This window comes from Geotrypetes seraphini, chromosome 1 (assembly GCF_902459505.1).
Source record: "Geotrypetes seraphini chromosome 1, aGeoSer1.1, whole genome shotgun sequence".
NCBI classification, from domain to species: Eukaryota; Metazoa; Chordata; class Amphibia; order Gymnophiona; family Dermophiidae; genus Geotrypetes; species Geotrypetes seraphini.
Genome location: NC_047084.1, coordinates 298,158,005 through 298,177,416, shown reverse-complemented (window position 1 = coordinate 298,177,416; position 19,412 = coordinate 298,158,005). Strand labels below are relative to the sequence as shown.

At 40.7% G+C, this 19,412-nt stretch overlaps 1 protein-coding gene across 8 annotated transcripts in view; it reads left to right on the top strand.

The window, feature by feature from the left end:
• Positions 1-400: 400 nt before the first annotated feature.
• The window catches only part of EBF4 (EBF family member 4), a 494,482-nt gene continuing 475,470 nt past the window's right edge, over positions 401-19,412 (top strand). For 6 of the 8 annotated variants that reach the window (XM_033954116.1, XM_033954098.1, XM_033954107.1 and 3 more), the window contains exon 1: positions 526-1,386. In XM_033954116.1, the coding sequence (XP_033810007.1) occupies positions 1,253-1,386 (134 nt within the window). In that variant the 5' untranslated portion in view covers positions 526-1,252. Of the gene's footprint in view, positions 427-525; positions 1,387-19,412 lie in introns of those variants that run through there. The other 2 variants (XM_033954142.1, XM_033954133.1) reach the window with 2 other exon arrangements.

Sequence of the window (19,412 nt, the reverse complement as noted above, 5' to 3'; positions counted from 1 at the left end):
AATCGAGGGCGATGCAGTGTTTTCCTCTGCTGCCCCTGGGTGTTTACCATCTTGCCGGCTCCCTCCTCTGTCTTGCTGCAGTATTTGCAAGGCCCCAGAAACATTTTTTTGGGCCAATGCGGCCCAGGGAAGCCAAAAGGTTGGACATCCCTGTCCCAGAGTAAACTTAAGGCATGAAATGGCATAGTGTAGGAGCCCTCGGTGATCATTTCTGCTTTTGTTCCCCAGTTGCAACTCCATTCACTCAGTTCATTTGACTCCTTTGTGGCCCTACTGAGATCAGAAAAAACCCCAACATTCCTCACCATCGATAAGACTGTTACCAAATCAAACAATAACGAAACTGATAGCAAAAGAAAGGCGAGGCAGAGAAGTTTAAACGATGGCAGACGGGTTTGGCAAAGAGAGGGAGAGCTCGGACTCCAGGTGAACTGGCTGTAAGGGGACGGCAGAAGGAGGGCTCAGACTCCCTCCTCGCCCCTCCTCCCCCCCCCACTTCCTCCTCCTCCTCCTCCCGCGGTGCCGCGCTCGGCCACTTCCCGCCCGCAATGCCAGGCCGGCCGGGGACGGGACGCTGCTCCCGCGGGGCCCTCCAGCGCCGGGAGCCGAGCCCTGCCGCCGCGGCGGAGCCGGGGGTGGGGAGCCGGGGGAGGAGGCGAGGGAAAAGGAGGCGAGAAAGCTCAGCGCCTACCAATCGCCCTGCTCCCCCGGGACAGGAGGCTGCAGGCAGCTCCTTCCCTGCCTCCTCCCGCCGCCGCCGCCGCTGAGCAGAGCTGCCTCTCGCCTCGCAGCAGCAGCAGCAGCAGCAGCCAGCGCCTCGCTCGCTCTCTCCCTGCCCCCCTCCCCGCCGCCCTCTTTCGGGAGCAGAGCCCAGCCCTCGCCCCTGCAGATGCTCCTGGAGCCCGGGCCGCCACCCGACCGGCCGCGCTCGCAGCCCCCCGGCCAGCCAAGCCGCCTCCTTCCCGGCTGAGAAGCGACTTTGCCCGGACCGAAAGGGATCGAGCGCTCGCTTTCTGGACTAAGTCGGAAGCACTTTGGCATCCTTTGCTAAGTTTGAAAGGGGGAAGAAGAAGAATCTGAACCTGACAAGCGCAAACGTGGGTCCGGATTTTACATCTTTTTTTGGTCCTTTTGGTTGGCAGCAGAGAGGTGTTATCCTCTCTCTTTCTTCTTTTTGGGGATTTGGTATATATATATATATATTTTATTTTTTTTTCTCACTGCTCGGAAGAAGATCTTGAAAGCTGTTTTGATGTTCTCGATTCAGGATACTCTCCCCAGAGGAGGGCTAACCATGAAGGAAGAGCCTTTATCCGGTGGATTGACTTCGGTCAGGTCCTGGATGCAGAGCACTGGGATCCTGGATGCCAACACCGCAGCTCAGAGGTACAGTAAGGGCTTCTCGGTCCTCCCTCACAAGCAAAAGTAGCAGCCCCTTTTCTCTCAAACCCACAAGTTTAGCCCTCTGTTACTGTGGAAGCGGTCAGTGGACACCAACTTTGAGAACAAGTTAGGCTGATTTTAGTGTGGCTGACTCATCCTGCTTGTCTTAGGAGAACGAGTTAGTCTATGGAGCCAAACTCTATGCTGTGTGCTTTTAGCTAGGCGGGGAGAAAAGCAAGCAGCATAGAACAATCATTTCTAGGACATGCATTGAGCCTTTTCACTGGGGTTTAATATCACTGTATTTAATTATGTCTGAGGATAATTACCTTCCAAGGTACTAAGCACAAGAGGAAAATACTTTTTGTGTGTGTGTGTGTGTGTCTGAAGTTATGAAAACAGCAGAGAAACTTTGAATAAGCTTTATTATACCGTGATCAGCACAATAAAATAGTTGAGTGTGAAGTGGGGGCAAGGATCATATAACCAAAAGTCTAGTGTTAATTTGCTGCCTCCCCAAAACAGTCGGAAAGCCTTTGAAATGAACACCCCTTTCTGACCTGGGATTTGCAATGTGAGCTGAATAAAAAAAGGTGGTGGTTTTTCAGCTGACAAGACTCTGCCCCTTTCTTTTACCAGCATCCAGTTTTTTTACTGAAAGTTTGCAAATCTGATTCTCAGGGAAACTTTGCTACTGAGTTTGCCTCAGGAGAGACCGTTCTCCTTGACCGCCTGTCGCTGTGTCTTTCCGAGCCTGCGTTTTCCAGACAACATAAAGCGGTGAAAGGGGGCATCGATTTGCCCCCTCCATATACCACCGGGATAACAAGAAGCTTAAATAAGGCAAACACAATACATAGACACAAATGGTGTTAAGTTTATGTTGTATCACATATCTTTCATTATATACTATTTTTTGAAAGGTAATATTCCAGAGCACATTATGGGGAGTGGTAGTTTGGTTTTTGTAATTGGAGCGAGTGGTAGTTTGGCAAATGTAATTGGAGCGAGTAGAGACAAACATTGTGATGCGAAAAATAGTTCTAACACTTGCAACTTTCTCTCTGATGAGATGAGTAGTGTTACCCTTCAGACTGTACAGTACAAATAGACTTTTAAGATTAAGGATTATTGCTGGAATTGATCTCCCTTTCTTCCAGTAACACAAAAAACGTCCCCATTGTTGATGAAACAATGATATTATAATCATGAGAGTAGCTCCTTTCAGACCCTCCGTGGATGTTGTGTCTTGCACAGAGGGATAGACAAAATCAATATTTATTGATAAGATTCCTGGCAATAAGACAAATAACTAGATTTTCTAAATAAATTGCTATCCCCTGCTCCACTGAGACAGATGGTAGGTGTATTCGTTGATCAGGGGTAAGAATAAAATGATCGGGTTTCCTCTCAATAAGGTCATGCTGAAAGAGGGGTTTCATTTTCTTTCAGAGCTCAGCGGATATTGTTAGCAAGAGATTGGTGAAAGTCTCGCCTCCTTTATTGTCAGCTTTGAACACCCTTGCAGCCTATCCCTAAACGGGTCTTTTTTTTTTTTTTTCCAAGCAGGAAAGCTCAGGAAGATTTCTGAACAGCACTTTCAAATATAATATTATTCCCGAGCCAACCTTTTATTTAAAAGCAAAAGGTTCCAAGGTGTATCACAAAACTGTTGACAGACTAGTAGAATACACAGTCCAGCTGGGGTGTTTTTTTTCTTGTTTTTTTTCTTTTTGGCTAAATGTCATGACACATTCCGTAAAAAGAAAAGTGTTTCCAAATCCAGATGTAGGGAAGTCCCCGCTAAAGCTTGGACTCTGCTTTGCATCGGAAAAAAAAAAGTTTAGCTGAAAGTGAAGAATTCCTATTGAGTGTTATTTTGTCCCATCCTTGCTGCTGCTGCCTCCATCTGTATCTGAAACCCTGGAATCATATAATGGATACCTACTGTATGCCATAAAGAACATGTCCGTCCATTGGTGTGGTGTGCATAGCATCCACCGATGCACTACTATCCCATAGCGCAGCTGGGAATTTTGCTGAGAGGGAAAAGGATATTTTAACCTTCTAAAGAAATGCTGAGAATTCAAGTAGAATAATTAGAATCATCCACCCTTCTGTCCTATAGCACAGACAACAGGGAAAATGCTCTATAGTGTGTTGCATACCTGAAGAAATAAAGCAATCAATAATAAAAAAAAATAACAATTCTTTAATTTATATTTTACTTTTATTTGAGATTATCTGTATTTCTGAATATTTTTTATTGTACAGTTGACTTGTTTTCAGCTTAATCTATGAGATCAAAGCAAAGAATTCATATTTTATGTGTGTGTATTTTTTTTTTTTAAATGAAAGTAAAATACAAGTTCCATTTAAAAAAAATAGGCCATTTTTATTTCAGATTCCCCATAAAACCTTTTTATTTGCAAATCATGAGTAGGCTCTCACTTTGGACTCTCGCACCATGATTAATAAGAATACAAGAAAGTACTTTTTGTGGAAAATAATAAAAAGTAGTTCATCATATGTGATTCTTTTTTTATTATGTTATTTTTGCATGTGTAGCTTGAGGGCAGAATGCACTAAGAGGGCTTTAGTTAATGGTTTTAAATTATATTCAGTTTTAAATACACCAAACTGCTCTGCTACTGTTACCTCTGTTAAGGGTAATCCAACTTCTGTCTCATCATCCATTGGGAGTGCCATAGGAAGGAGACAGGCTTAAGGGAAATGGCGCAGTATAAATAAAACAAATGGATAAATAAAAATGTTCACCATATCAGGGGATTCCAGGGCGACATGTTCCCACACACATTGCAGGGATGTTGGGCGATGTGAGACCTAGATCCAGAGACAGGGCAGTTTGTAGCTCGGGCTGTTAGTAAGGGCGGGTTTTCTCCCCCCAGCCACCAATATACGCTTCTCTCTTTGGGGTCTGTGCCACGCTTAGAAAGCTAAACTGTAGTTTGTATATTGTATGTTTTAGGTTTTGTTTTAATTTTGCATGTGCTATTATTCCCTGCCTTGGATTATAAATAATAAACCTAACCAAACCTTATGATGGAATTTGGAATAAGTTTGTCAGATGCACCTCGCCCCTCTTTTTGGGTGTCATTGGACAGGGTAGAAAGTATAATGCAGAGCATGAGGTACCGTTTTCTCCAAATACTTTGTAGGTACAGGTAAAGATAGGATGAAACATGACACAAAAAATCTGTATATAAGGAAAGAGAAACCTAGAACGGGTGCTCAAGCAAGAGAAAAAGGGACTCTTGAGATTGGGTGGTCAGAGGGAGTGCAGCAGACATGAGAGATATGCCTTTCTTTCTTTTTTAAAAACTTTTTACTGAAATTTTTATATTAACAATAAGTATACAGGGAAGCAAATTATACTGTACAGATGTTACAGGCAAGTACATGGGTGCAACAGTGAACAATAAGCACCCATGAATACCAAGACAATATAACAGGACAGAAAGTAGATGGGAGTTCGGTGAGAAGAGGTACTGGAAAGGAGTAGTGGGAAGAAAGTCTGAGAACTACCTTACCGTTTAATGTTACGTATTTCTGTCATATATTACACAATTTGATTAACAGTAATAACAACTAAACAAATGCCATCTGGCATAGCAAGTTAAAGTCAAAATTGAAAGAACAAGCCCGGCTAAATGTACTGGGCAAGAAATTTTAGAAATATGCTCGACAAAAAGTAAGATCATTTAAGTAACTGGTGATTTGTGAGTAATTCATAATCTCTTTTGCCACTACATTTCATAATCCAATAAAATCAGCCCAATTCCATCAGCTGCCTCTGAATGCTGATGCTTTGTACAGGGGTAATATCAGTATTGTGAGGGCAGCCAGTGCATCTACTGTTCTTTTTCATCCTTTCTTTCCATTCTGATTTTCTGAGAACTTTAAAAAAAGGAGTCACTGGTCTACTGAGGGATGGGGCTTATTTTCTGAATTTCTGACAGCACCAAACATATATATCCCCCCAATTCGAAGGTTTTCGGATAGGATATGGAATTGTCTGATCAAGGTTAACAGACGGACATTTGAAATATGACAGTAACCATGCCACACTTCTCTGTAAAACAAAACAAATATATAAATAATAAAATTATGCACACTCATATCAGTAAAGTAAACAAATTATTTGCAGTTTATTCCTGCATCTTCAGCAGTCAGCGTAATTGTTCTGGAACGTTTTTCAGGTGTAGGAGTAATTGTACCAAGCATAGTCAAATCTTACCATGTTCTTTTTTTTTTCACTTTAAGTGTTTTTATGATTTCTTACTTTGAAAAATAATTAGCAGAACTCTTTTCATCTTCTTCAAGTCACATCAAGGTTTTCTTTAAAAAAAATAAATACTGACTATTTTGCTGCTCTGGCACTCTAAAAGCCCAATCAGTTCCAGCACACTTTGGTTGGAAGTTAAGATTTGATCCTTTCTTTGTGCAGGATACAATCTTTGTTTCAGCTTTCAAACAATACAGGTATGGTTATCTACTCCCTGACATATCCAGTTTACTGCGGTAGAAGAATACTGGTGAGAACCAGTGCTAACATCCAAATTTCACAGGCTGGACTAGTTCCACTGCATGTTTGCAAGATATTATTAAGTTCAGTTTATTTTGTGTTTTCCATTCACACAGTCATTTTTTTTTTTTTTAATAAACCAACTACTAAGTTTGGCAGCAGTAGAGAACACTTCTGCACGCCTGAACTCTTAAATCTGAATGATTTTCTGAAAAGCAAAGGTTCCTTTGATTTGTGGTAATCAGACCTGAATAAGGTTCCTCGAGAAAAAAGGCAACCTATTTCCACGTTTGAATTTCCTCCTCTTTTGAGAGGCATCTGGTTTTGAGATGCGCCGGCATTTCCTATAAAACTAGTCTTCTCTTTTTATCAGGTCTTACCCTGCCTCGCATTCATACCCTCGCCACAATTCCTGCTCTCCTCTTTCACATTTCTGGGACAGTGTGTGTGTAAGAGCAGTTAGGGCAAACACTGCTTCTTTTGTGGCTCTTTTCCATTTCATTCACCTGAGCTCTGCACTGTAAAACACAAAAGAGACCTATGGCAGGAGAGGGAGGAAAGAGAGTCCCAGTAGTGTGGCGGGACTGGCGCGGCAAGCGGCAGGCCAGGTGAAAAATGGGGAGGTGGGGGAGGGGGGTATTGAAGAGAACAGAGAAATCCAAAGATGTCTAGAAGCTGAGATCTACCAGCGAGAAGAAAGGATTAAAATGTGGCAATATTTTATCTCCACCTTTAATAATATTGCTCAGAATTTGCTTTATTTCACTCTGTTTCACGAGTCCATGCTTGGTGCAATTTGGCAAATCACATACTTATATGTTTCAGTGAGAGAAGGGATCGTCACAAACTTTCTATATATGTTTGTTTTTAAATAGTGAAGGGGGATACTATGGAATGGTGAGTTATAATGAAATTTGTCTGTGACAGTCCAGGTCTTGTGGAGTGGATGAAGTGAGAGACAGAGAGTGTGTGTGTGTTAGGTGACAGGTCAGTGGCCCTAACTAGGAGATTAGTAGGTACATTGGTTAAGTAGTTGCAATTTTACTATAGTGGGTAGCCTGAGGGGAGTCTCTGTTTTTAATAAAATCCAAAATATCCTTTCGGCCTGAGCAATCCTGAACTCCCACGTTGATATTGTTATGTACCATTTGAAAGCTGAGCTGTTTATTGACTGTATATATATAAATAATAATTTCTTCACCAAAAAAGTTCTTCCCCAGCACAGAAATAGAGAAACCTTGGAATAAATCAGACCCAGGGTTCATTGCAGTGTATACTGAATTTCAAATAAACCCAAATTTTATCTGAGATGGCCGGAGGCATGCAGTGTAAAGAAAGACTGTGACTTGGTTCCTCCAAATACAATAGGAAAGTTTTTGTCTGTGTGCAGCTATTATGCCTTTGGAGCAAAAGAGTGAGGCATGACAAAATAGATTTGTTCATCAGCTCACCTCAGAGTATGTACTTTGCTTCCCCCATCCTTTAAAATGTTCCTCCAGGGTCAGATATCGATGCAGAAAACCATGCAAATGACCCTAATTGAATGAAATTCCCATCACAGCGGCTGCTCCCTAAATGCTTCTAGCTGCCCGTCTGTTTGTCTCTGTGCAGTCCAAAAGCCAAGACTTTTAGTGGATAGTCACTGAGCTGTTGGAACGTGCAGAAAAGATGCTTTCAATTATTTGTTGAAGTTGGTGGCTGAGTTAATTTAAGACTAAACCAAGAGGGCAGGTGTTCATATTCAGAAAGATCCCGCCAAACCCACACATCATGTAGGAATATAAATAAAACTGTTTGGTTCTAAATCACTGCAAAAGACCATGCTGCACCGTTTTGCTTCCTGCAAACCTGTTCCAAAATGTTTTCTGATCCTACGTAAAAGACCAAGCAATTAAGAGGCAGTTAATCGGTTTCTCTGACTAGGCAAAATCACAAGTCTTGCTTATACAGAAGGGATAAGAGGTGATTTTTGAGAAATGATTTGAAAAGAAGTGGAAGAAGAGAGGAAGGAAACCTGAGAGAGTCATTCAAGGCTTGAGGTGTAGCAGAAGGACAGGATTTGCCGCCAACCATGGCTAGATGATGAGACAAGATAGAAAAAGGATGGGAGTCAGAAGGGCAGAGCAAATAGGTAGGGATGATTCTAGAAAGAAGGTTTAACAGTCGGGCATAGAGAATGCTGAAGACAAGAAAGGTCATTTATAAAGAGAATTTTGGAAGAGATGAAAAGGCATAGACGCTCCTTGAGGATCAAGGAGTTTAAATATCAATTTGTCAAAACTAAGAAGGAAAGAAAGCACATTTCAAAACAGAAAGTGACTTAACATTCCGGTGCAAAATTAATTCCAATGACAGTCTGTATCAGGGATCAAGGCTGTCGATGGTTGCATTTGGACCTCTTGTGTTTGCGCTTGTGTGCCTGGTTCTGCTTGTACTACGTGTGTGAGAAAAAGTTTTTTCCAGGAACATGCCTAGTGCTCTTAACATATTGGTCACTGACCTACGCATGTTTAAAAATCTGTTTTCCTCTTTTTATATTCTTGCTAACTTTGGAATGGACCATACAGCATGGACTTCTCCAGTGATTTGCTATCCTCTGTTCAGCATTTTATCACTGTAATAGTTATAATACAATCTATGTATTTTTTAAAATATGTATTGTAACATGGCTAGGGGAACCTCAGTGCATAACGAAATAAGATGAAATAAAATGAAGAAAATAGAAACGTTTGCAATGGAGGAGACTTTGGGCTCCTTTTATCAAGACGTGCTAGCGTAATAGCGCGTGCTAAACCACCGGCCGCGCTAGCCGCTACCGCCTCCTCTTGAGCAGGCGGTAGTTTTTGGCCAGCGCAGGGGTTAAAGCATGACGAAAAGTCGCGCGTGTTAACCCCGCTAGCGCAGCTTGATAAAAGGAGCCCTTTGTTTCAGGAAAGCAATGTTGTAAAATGTAAGACAAATAATTATACAGGTGTGAAAAATAAAATATTAAATGGGGACGCTATCAATACTGTTGTTATTATTAGTAGTAAATAACACCCCCTTTTACAAAACCTCAGAAGCATTTTTTAGCGCAGGTCAGTGCATTGCGCTGAATTTTCTGCACAGCTCCCGACATTCACAGGAACTCTACGAGTAGCGCAGAGCATTCAGCGCACTGGCCTGCACTACAATCCATTTTCACGGGTTTGTAAAAGGGCGGGGGTGGGGTAAGGGCTCCTTTTACAAAGCCATGGTAGAGGTTTCTACCACGGGCAAGTGAGGTAAATGCTCTGACGCTCATAGGAATTCTATGAGCATTGGAGTATTTACCTTGTCAGCCCGCAGTAGAAACCTTAACCTCAGCTTTGTAAAAGCCAGCAAAGAAGCCCCTTTAATAAAGCTGTGGTAGCGATTCTCGTGCGGTAAACACACCAAAGCCCATTCAGTTCCTTTGGGCTTCGATGCATTTGCCGAAGGAGAATTACTACCATGGCTTTGTAAAAAGGGCCCTAAGTCTCATTGCGTAAAATGCGAGTGTACTAAAATAGTACGAATTAGTGGCTAAATAACCCATCTAAATCATAGGTCATATTGATAACTTCCCCCCCCCCCACCCTTGATGAGTGGAACACAATTTTCATTTTCAGTCACTAGACAAAACTGTATGAAACTCACAAATGAGTAATTCTTGCTTACTTAACCTGGGAAAGGTACATTGGGTCACAGCTTGTCTATCAGCTTTTCCTTCTCCCTTTATCTTTACTTGAACAGGTAGCATCCCTGTTCTGTAGACAATCAGTTCATACGGAAACCTTGGCAATAACATCACATCCCAAGAAAGTCCATTGCTTAAGAAGGCAGACTGTAGCTTTCAGATCAATATTTTTCTAAGGCCAGGGAAGGTGGTATGAAAGGCGGACACTAGAAAAGGATCATCCGCCCACATCAGACCAAAAGTCATCTGAAAACCGGCCACATCAAATACAGCAGAGAGAGGTTGGACAAAGAAAGCTGTGATAAATTTACTAGTCTAAAGATTTAATGTAACCTGGAAGTATGGACATCAGGTACAGAAAGAACCTATGTTGTTGGTACAGTGTCTGTGCGTCATTCTTAATACTGACCTGTGGAGTCCAGCCTTTTTTCAAGAGAGCTCTCAAGCAGCCAAGCCCTGCTGCCAGCATTACAGGGTTTGTTCCCAGCTAATTTTTCCTTCTGAGAGGAGATGGTTATTGGGTAATAAAATCCTCAGCTGAGCCTGTATCATTTTGTCTTTAAGCTGCCTTTTAAAGCCTGTGTCATATTAGCGGAGAGCGCTGGATAAGAGGCGTAATTGCATTAGGCCTTCTAGCTTCTTGAGCTTCTAAGAGGGCCCAGGAGCTCAGGATGCTGCCTTACTGTAACAGGCATTCACCAGCTTCATTTACTGGGAAATGCTGTGATTTGCTTTAATAATTAATGGTAGCCAGTCAGAGTACTTTGAGCAACTCGGTAAAGATAAAAACAGAGATGCAATTATTACTGATACGACAATGACGACGACCATCTCTGTCCCCCCCCCCTCCCCTCCCCCGTGCGTTCATCTTTTATCTGCAGAAGCTGCAGCAAAATAGCATCAGATAAAATAACATGAATAGCTGCAAATGTAGCTATAAAACTCTCCAAAAACGCCCGTCTGCTATCAGGCAGTCTCGTTAGTTGGGTACAGGATGGCCATATAGTCCCTTCCGATCTCTTAAACTGCAAGTCCGTTGGTGTAGGATTTCTCTTGATCGGTTTGCTGTGATCTGGTCAGTCTGGCCTTTTGGAACTTCAGTGGCTGTTGTATGTGATATGTCATTTGCCGTGCCGTGACTTCATGCTACATGTGCGCCATTTATGCTTCGCATCAGGAAGCATAAATCTACAAAGCAGTAAAAGTAATAAAATAATGGCTCAAGTAATCTGGCTACTGCATTAATTCATTTGAATGCATGAAAACAAAAGTTAATAAACACAAAAAACCCAAAACCTCAACAACTTAAGGCGATATTGTTTTACTGGAATACCATAGCCGTTCATGGTTTGCTTTCGGGAGCTACTTCCTTAGGGATTGTCAATTCCTGTAAGCTAGTCAAGAAATGTATTGCTTGTTTGATAAACAAGGTATCATCTTGTATTATTTTCTTTTCATCTGTTAACCTTTATTTGTACAATTAAGATAAATAATGATGATATCTTCATGGATCAAGACTACATTTGGACACCGAACAAAAAAACTATGGGTGCCGATCGCAGTCAAAGACAGCAAGGCTCACCTAACCTACTCCCCCCTCCTTTTATCAAGCTGTGCTAGAGGTTTTTAGCGTGTGCCGGAAAAGGTAAGTGCTCTGATGCTCATAGGAATTTTGTGAGCATCGGAGCATTTACCGCGCTGGCTCGCACTGCGGACCTCTAGCGCAGCTTGATAAAAGGGGCCCCCTAGTCTTTTCCCCTACATTCCGCCATACCACATTCCATCCTTGATCTCCAGCTTTGCCTTCACACACCCCATTCCTTCTTGCCCCCCGCCTCTATCGATTTCATCGCCATTTGCGCCTCTGCTATTCCAACCCATCCACTAATTTTACTTCAATTTTACTTGCGCCATAAGAGCTTACAGAACCACTGCTGTTTTCATCAAAGTAATGAACATGTGGATTGCTTTGTCTGTTGTTCCCATACAGTTTATTTAAAATTTGATACAAACGCTTAATAAAACATTTCTAAGCGGAGAACGTATTTTAAAAAAGGGGAAACAATATTGTTTAAAATGCTAACTAAGATAAACGCAGACATAGACAAACCTGACACAAAAGGAAGAAGGTAGAACTACAGTTTTTAAGGAGAAAAGGAACAGAGAGGGTTACAACAGTAGGATGGGGAAAAACAAGTGCATTAAATCATATAAGAATGCATGAGTGGGTAAAATAAACGTTATCAGGACCCTGTCTCCAGGATTAGCTTTCGAATGCATCCCTATGTAAAAAGGCTTTTAAGAAACTTTTGAATCTATCTTAACCGATAAACATGTTAAAAAAAATAAGAGAGAGATAACAAAGCACTCAGAGCTTTAGCACAGTCAGAAGAACATAAGAATAGTCTTACTGGGTCAGACCAATGGTTCATCTAGCCCAGAAGCCCATCTTCATGGTGGCCAATCCAGGTCACTAGTACCTGGCAAAAACCCAAAGCGTAGCAACATTCCATGCTATCGATCCAGGGCGAGCAGTGGCTTTCCCCATGAGAAGTGACTTCATGGGGGATAACCCTCAGATGAGATACCTCTCCTGCATCAAGGCTACCATGTACCCTGGCGAACAAATTCTATGAGACAGCCAAAAAAGAAGGCGGGGGGGGGAGGGAACTACATGAAGCGACAATAATCTAGTCCAGTGCCAAAAGTGGGCCTCTCTATTGCAAAACAAATATTGCAGAACTGTACATAGCTAGGTTACCCTATATTGTCAGCATATTACTTGTGACAGTCTACATGCAATGATTGGCCTAGCTATTTCTATAGATATTAATGCATTCAGAAACAATAAAGAAAAATATCCTTTTTGAACCTAGCATAAGATCAAAATATTTTATAGTCCTCTATTTATTTTAATTTCCTGACAGTAGATTTAAAATACATTTTCCAAAGCTAGTTGAAAAGATATTTTTTCCTAAAGATATTTTTTTTTTGTCTGAAATCTCTCATACGTAAGTAAGTAGTTGAGGGTATCTATTACTTTTTGTAGATTTATATTGCAGGTTAGATGCTATTGTTATATGTTGAACTGCCACTAGGGGTTTCTTTGTCAACAGTAGAGGTAAAAATCTGTGACCTCAACCCATCTTCTTCAATTTCTCCTTTTATAGCACTTTTCATCACATATGAAAACAAGGGTTGGGTCAATCTAGTCTGTCTGATTAGAGGCATTAACCAAATACAAGTATGTACCATTCATAGTGTAAGCCTCAGAGCAAAAGCCTTGGAGCATACATTATAGTATGACTGCTTTCAATCATTACAAAAACAATAAGGAACAATACTACAGAAATTTTTAACACCTTTTTAAACCCGAATGGTGCTCAGAATCCACGGATGGAATGGAAAAAGCTCAACGTGGGGAACAAACCCCTAAAGCATTTTTCACAGAATCTATCATTGCACCAACGATTTTGATAGAAAGGTGATTAAAAATATTTCTTAAAAACCGGTGTAATATTATTATATGTCCATAAAGTGAATGAATATCCAATGCGTTAAGAATTCAAAAAAAGTGAACTTAATCAGACTTAGCTTAAATGTCCATACAGCGATGGTCCGGCAAGGTTCTGACGCATTTCGCCGAGTTGGCTTCTTCAGAGAACCCGCTACGCTGTGTGAGATTCAATTATAAATCCTTCCTGGTTCAAAGGAAAAAGTCTCTCGTCACAGGAAACGAGAGACTTTTTCCTTTGCCTTGCCGGACCATCGCTGTATGGACATTTAAGCTAAGTCTGATTAAGTTCACTTTTTTTGAATATGTTTTTTATGTTTTGAACATTGGATATTCATTCACTTTATGGACATATAATAATATTACACTGGTTTTTAAGAAATATTTTTAATCACCTTTCTACCAAAATCGTTGGTGCAATGATAGATTCTGTGAAAAATGCTTTAGGGGTTTGTTCCCCACGTTGAGCTTTTTCCATTCCATCCGTGGATTCTGAGCACCATTCGGGTTTAAAAAGGTGTTAAAAATTTCTGTAGTATTGTTCCTTATTGTTTTTTGTGATTATCAAGCCTTGGAACAATTCTTTGTTTATTCTTCACCCAGTTGTTTTTGCTTTGCTTTCAATCATTGCCACAAAAGTCTCCTAATCATATCAACAATGTGAACGTCTTTAAAATAATTCCAATTAAAAGTAGTGCAGAGCTTAAACCCAAAACAAGCAAAAAAAAACAACAACAACCCAAAAAACTCTAATCTTATTGGATTGAATAAAGTGCCTTCTTTATGCTAAATTATGCTATTTTGGTTTAGACCTTGGAGATCAACTGTGGTCCTACATAGTGCCTTACTGAAAACGACTTGAACTTGATGAAGGTCAGATTAATTAAAAAATGGTAACATTCAAGAATGTAAAGACGTGGAGTGGCTTAATCAAAACATAAGTCTAAGTCTGATTTGGACGTAGGGTGCTAGTCGTCCAAAGTTGGCAAGGCACAAATGTCCATTCTCAAAAAATACGTCTAAAGTATACTTTTTTAAAAAAATCGTCGTACATCCAGGCGTTTGATCGTCCAGTCCACCACTATGTCTAACTTTATACTACATTCTCATCCAAATATTTGTCTAAGTCCCAAATGCCCAGAACAAGACCTTTTGGACATGGGAGGGGCCAGCAATGTGATGGACTGGCCACCCAGATATGGCAACAGAAAAGTGGGGTACTTTATAGGGCACTGTTGTGAACTTCACAAAAAGGGTGCTACATAAACATCTTACCAGAACTCCCATATAAGTAATTTTGAGGCCCCCCCAAACACCCCCCCAAAACTACTATGCTCACCTGTCTACAACCTCAATAGCCCTTATGGCTGCAGGTGGCACTTATATGGCAGTACAGTAGGGTTTTTTTTTTTTTTTTTTGTGGGCTCACATGTTCTACCATGGATGTAGTAGTTAGAGTGGCTTATGGGCTTAGGTCCTCCTCTCTATGGTTCACTAGTCCACCCCCCAGATTACTTAAGAGACCTCAGTGCAGCTCTACTAGGCTTTTCTATAGCAAGTGTTGATGTTCCAGAGACAGGTTTGTACGTTTTTATTCCAATTTTTATGGCAGTGTGAGGGGGAGTCAGTGATCACTGGGGGAGTGTGTGGGAGTCTGTACTTTGTGTCTGCAGTGGTTATCTAGTCACTTTGGATACCTTCTGAGCCCCATAAAACGTATCCCTTCAGAACGATTAAGTTTAGTCAGCCCACGTCCCGCCCTCACCGCTCCTCCAAAAATGCCCCTTGCAGCTGTGGGCGCACAGTGGCATTTAGAGGGCTAAAATGTTCCTGGATATGTCTAAAAAGCCATTTCGATTATCGGCACTGGGACGACCTGTTTTTTAGGTTGTCCGAGTGCCGACTTGGGTGGGTTTTAAGATGTATTTCTGTTTCGATTATGAGCCCCATAGCTTTCATTTCCTTCCTTATTTGTGTTGCATGTGAAATATAAATTAAATATTCACTGTACTTAATAATATTGTGTCCCCTCTTCTTTTTCCCACTTTACCCCTCTATAATCCTGAGACAACTTCACTCAGTCCAGGTACACAGATCACATTTCCCTTGTCTCAGTTGGAAATGTGTAATAGACCCTTAAAACATTGGTGCTACAATTGGTGGTAATTGTCTTTAAAAATAATTATAATAAAAAGGCACCTGCAGCTGGAAGGAAGGTCAGAACCAGCAAGAATTCCACCTTCCACACCAGTTGCAATGGGGAAAATGAAGCAAGTTAAAGAAAAAGGTTCCGGATTGGGTATAGTATTTGTTTTAAGATGTAGAAGACTGATTTTCCACTGTAAGTAGATAAATCATGGAATCATTTAACTCTTCTACAGTAACTGAAGTTGAATGCTGAGAACAATTGAGTACTTTTGAAATGAATTTATCGTGAAAGAGCCGTGACCTTATAAAATGAGTGTCATGGTCCTTGGACGTATAGCTTGTTTGTGTGGCACAGTTCTGCATTCCTACATAGCAGTTTCCACCACAAGGGGGATCCCCTTGCAGAAATGCAGTAAAGAAAATCACAGAAACAGAGGCAGAACCCAGACATGTTCAGGGACTGGACTGTCTGTTGGTGGGATCTGTGTTCAGATGCTTTATGCTTTCTGGAAGAAACATACTCTTCCCTTGCAGATTTTTTATGACAATCTGATTGAATTAAACCTGTTTGCTAGTGCTCTGGTAAATCTTTAGATACTTTCTACCAAAATATTCCAAAAGGTATAGGGCATTTACTATAAAATATGACACCTTGTGCGAGTAAGTGTGTATGTGTATGGGGGGGAGGGGTTCTGTCAATATAGAGAGAAATTTTCAGTTCAGGAATTAAAGGTTTGTTTAAGCAACACTTTCCTTACTTCCTGTGCCCTGCTTTTCACTAATCAGAGATCCTGCAGCTCACAGGCCTGTTCTCCAACAGTGCGAGTGAATTGACAGGACAGATTCCCTGTGGAAACCCCAGTAGCAACTGTATAATAATAATAATTTATTAATCTAATCCAAACTAATACTGGTTCTTATGTTCCACTATGTTCCAACATAGTTCAAAGCAGATTATAATTTATGACAAACATTACATAATAATCTAATTCAAAGAGAGAAATTATTTTACCGAGAACACAGTACTTTGTTAAAAGAGCTGATATTTAGTTCATAATAAGGTACTTAGGAAACAAGAAAAGTATTGAATAAATAAGGATGGCGAAATGTAAAATAATTCCCAGTTGAACATACTAATAATGGGAGCTTATTTCAGAAATGTGCTATTTGGTATGAAAAAGAGGAAGTAAATACTTTTTTTTTAGATTTAAAGTCCAAAATCAAGAAAGTGCATGCAAATCTATTCATCTAATTTAAACTATCTAGTTTGTGCAGGAACTGAAACTAAGGTCTCCTTTTACAAAGCTGCGCTAGCGGTTTTAACGCACGCACCGGATTAGCGCACTAGCCGGAAATCTACCGCCTGCTCCAAAGGAGGCAGTAGCGGTTAGCGCGTGCGGCAAATTTAGCGCGTGCTATTCTGCGCGTTAAGGCCCTAGCGCGGTTTTGCAAAAGGAACCCTAAATGGGTCACACACAAGTCCTTTTACAAGGACGGCTTGGCATTTAGCGCGTACTGCTTGGCAGCGCATCTTTGTAAAAGCCCACCCGAAAAGGGTGCAGAACAATGTATAATTTTAGACACCCGACAGCCAAACAATATTCTCACTTTTGTTGGAAATACTAAGGGGACACCCTATTATATTTGTTAAGACCATAGATACTGCAAGTCTGGCTGCCATGTTTTGTAGAAGTTGAAGCCTTTAATAAGAACTTAATGGCAAAATCTGCGTATAGACTTTGATCATTTTTCAAAAATTGAGGAATCTTGTTACCCCTCTGTTCTACTGTATGCTTTACAGAGATATTTCTTTTAAGTGGTGTTTGACAAATATGCTGATGAATTTAATTATTATAAGTTAATTTGTATCATATTTTTGTAAACTTGAGTATTTGTATAATTCCTTCAGTAAAATGTTATACATTAAAAAGGGGGAAGGGAAAAGGGGTGGGGGAATGAAGGAAAGGTGGGAAGGGAAGTGAGGGTTAGTAGCGGGTTGATTGGGGTCATATGAAAATTTATTTTGAAGGAATGTTAGAAATATTTATGTAAATATGAGATTTGTAATTCTATTTGAAATGAAATCTATTTGTAATATATTATTTCCTTCAATAAAATGTTATAAAGTAAGTGGTACTGCTTGGTCAATAGGGTGCTACAGAGTATATCGGGTCTTCATATTTGAAAGATGTTCTGTGGCCCTAAAAACAAGGCCATAATTTGAGGCCAAGTGACTCCTGCAAGTTGGCATTATCCTCTTGAGAATGTCTTTTTTTTTTTTTTTCAGTACAAGGCCAGGGCTTGAGAATAAATTGCCTGAAGATATTAAGCAATTTAAGGTTTTCAGAAGAATTGAGGACTTGGTTATTTGCTCATTATTTTCATGCTTTCCTTAGGCTTCAGATCAGGGATAGTCCTTAAGGGCCAGAGTCCAGTTGGGTTTTCAGGAATTCTGTAATGAAAATGCATGAGTCTGTAAAAAGTATATAAAAATCAATCTCATGCATATTCATTGTGGAAATCTTGAAAATCCAACTGGGCTATGGCCCTCGAGGACTGTAGATGCCCAACCCCGCTTTGGATTATGCTTTGCTATGAAAGGGAATGTGAATTGTAAATACAGTATATGCAGTTCTTAATTTATAGTTATATCCTGCACTGTACAGGCATTTGATTGAAAGTTGCAGATTATAAGACTTTATATTAAATTAAATGAAACAAAATAAGAACTCGCATTTCAATTTTAATTGATATTTTCTCCAATTTATTTTACTTCTTAGTAGCTTCATTATATGCCTCCTGGTCATTGTAATTTTGAAGAGTAAACAAATGATTCATGTATACCATTTCCACCCCACTCAATATTTTTATCATATCTTTCTTTAGCTGTATCTTCTCCAAGCTGAAGTGCCCTATCCTCTTTAGCCTTTCCTTGTAGGGAAATCATCCCAACCCATTAATCATTTTGGTCGCTCTTCTTTGAATCTTTTCTAATTCCACTATTGGGCTCATTTTCAAAAAAGAAGAACATCCAATAAAAAAGGCATAGAGGCCACTTGGACGTCTTACTAGACGAGACATCCAAGTAGTCATTTTTGAAACTGACTCTCTAGACATCTTGCTAGGCTTTTTGTCTGCAGTGTGTCCAAAGTTCAAGGGTGCGTGTTATGGGCGAACTTAGGACATGCTTAGCACTTGGATGTCTTGCAGCCATAATAGAACATTTACCAAGATGTCTAGAATGCCATTTAGCTGTTTGAAGCTATACCTGATTTAAAAACTTAGAAACATGATGGCAGATAAAGGTCCAAAAAGGTACCCAAACTGACTAGATGACCACTGGAAAGATTAAGGCATGACCCCCTCACACTCCCCCAGTGGTCACTGACTCCCTCTCACCCACCAAAGATCTGAATGAAACAGTACATTCGAGGGGCCGCTGAAAAGTCTTCATCCCAACCAAGAAGAGAATGATGTAGAGCCATGAAACTTACAAGTTATACCACACTTTTTTTGACACTTTTTGTTTCATTTCATGCCATTGAAACAAAAAAATGTCAAGCAAAGTGTGGCATAACTTGTAGGTTTCATGGCTCTACATCATTCTCTTCTTGGTTGGGCTGAGAATCTAAAAGCGGTCCCTCGTACCTGTCTTTATAATAGCAGCACATGGTATAGGAAATCCTAGTAGAGCAGCAAGCAGGTATCTGGAGTAGCCTTGTGGGTGGGTAGTGAACCATAAAGAGGGGGACCCAGGACAATATCCCATTCTAACCACTACATTTATGGTGGAAAGTGTGAGCCCACCAAACTCCTACTGTAGCATGCAGCCATAAGGGCTATTGGGGTGGTAGACAGGTGGGTATAGTAGGTTTTAGGAGAGTTTTGGAAGGCCCTCCATACATTACAAGGGGATTATGATGAGATGTAGACCCGGCACCCTTTACATGAAGTTCACAGCAGTGCCTCTAAGATGCCCCACTGCTCTGCTGGCATGTTTGTGTGGCCAGTCCATTAAAAATGGCTTCTTTTGGTCGTGCTTCATCTGGATGTCCTAGTTTTTGAAAATGGTCAAAAGAGATAGATGTCTTGCTAGACCAAGATGTCTAGCAGGTCATTTTCAG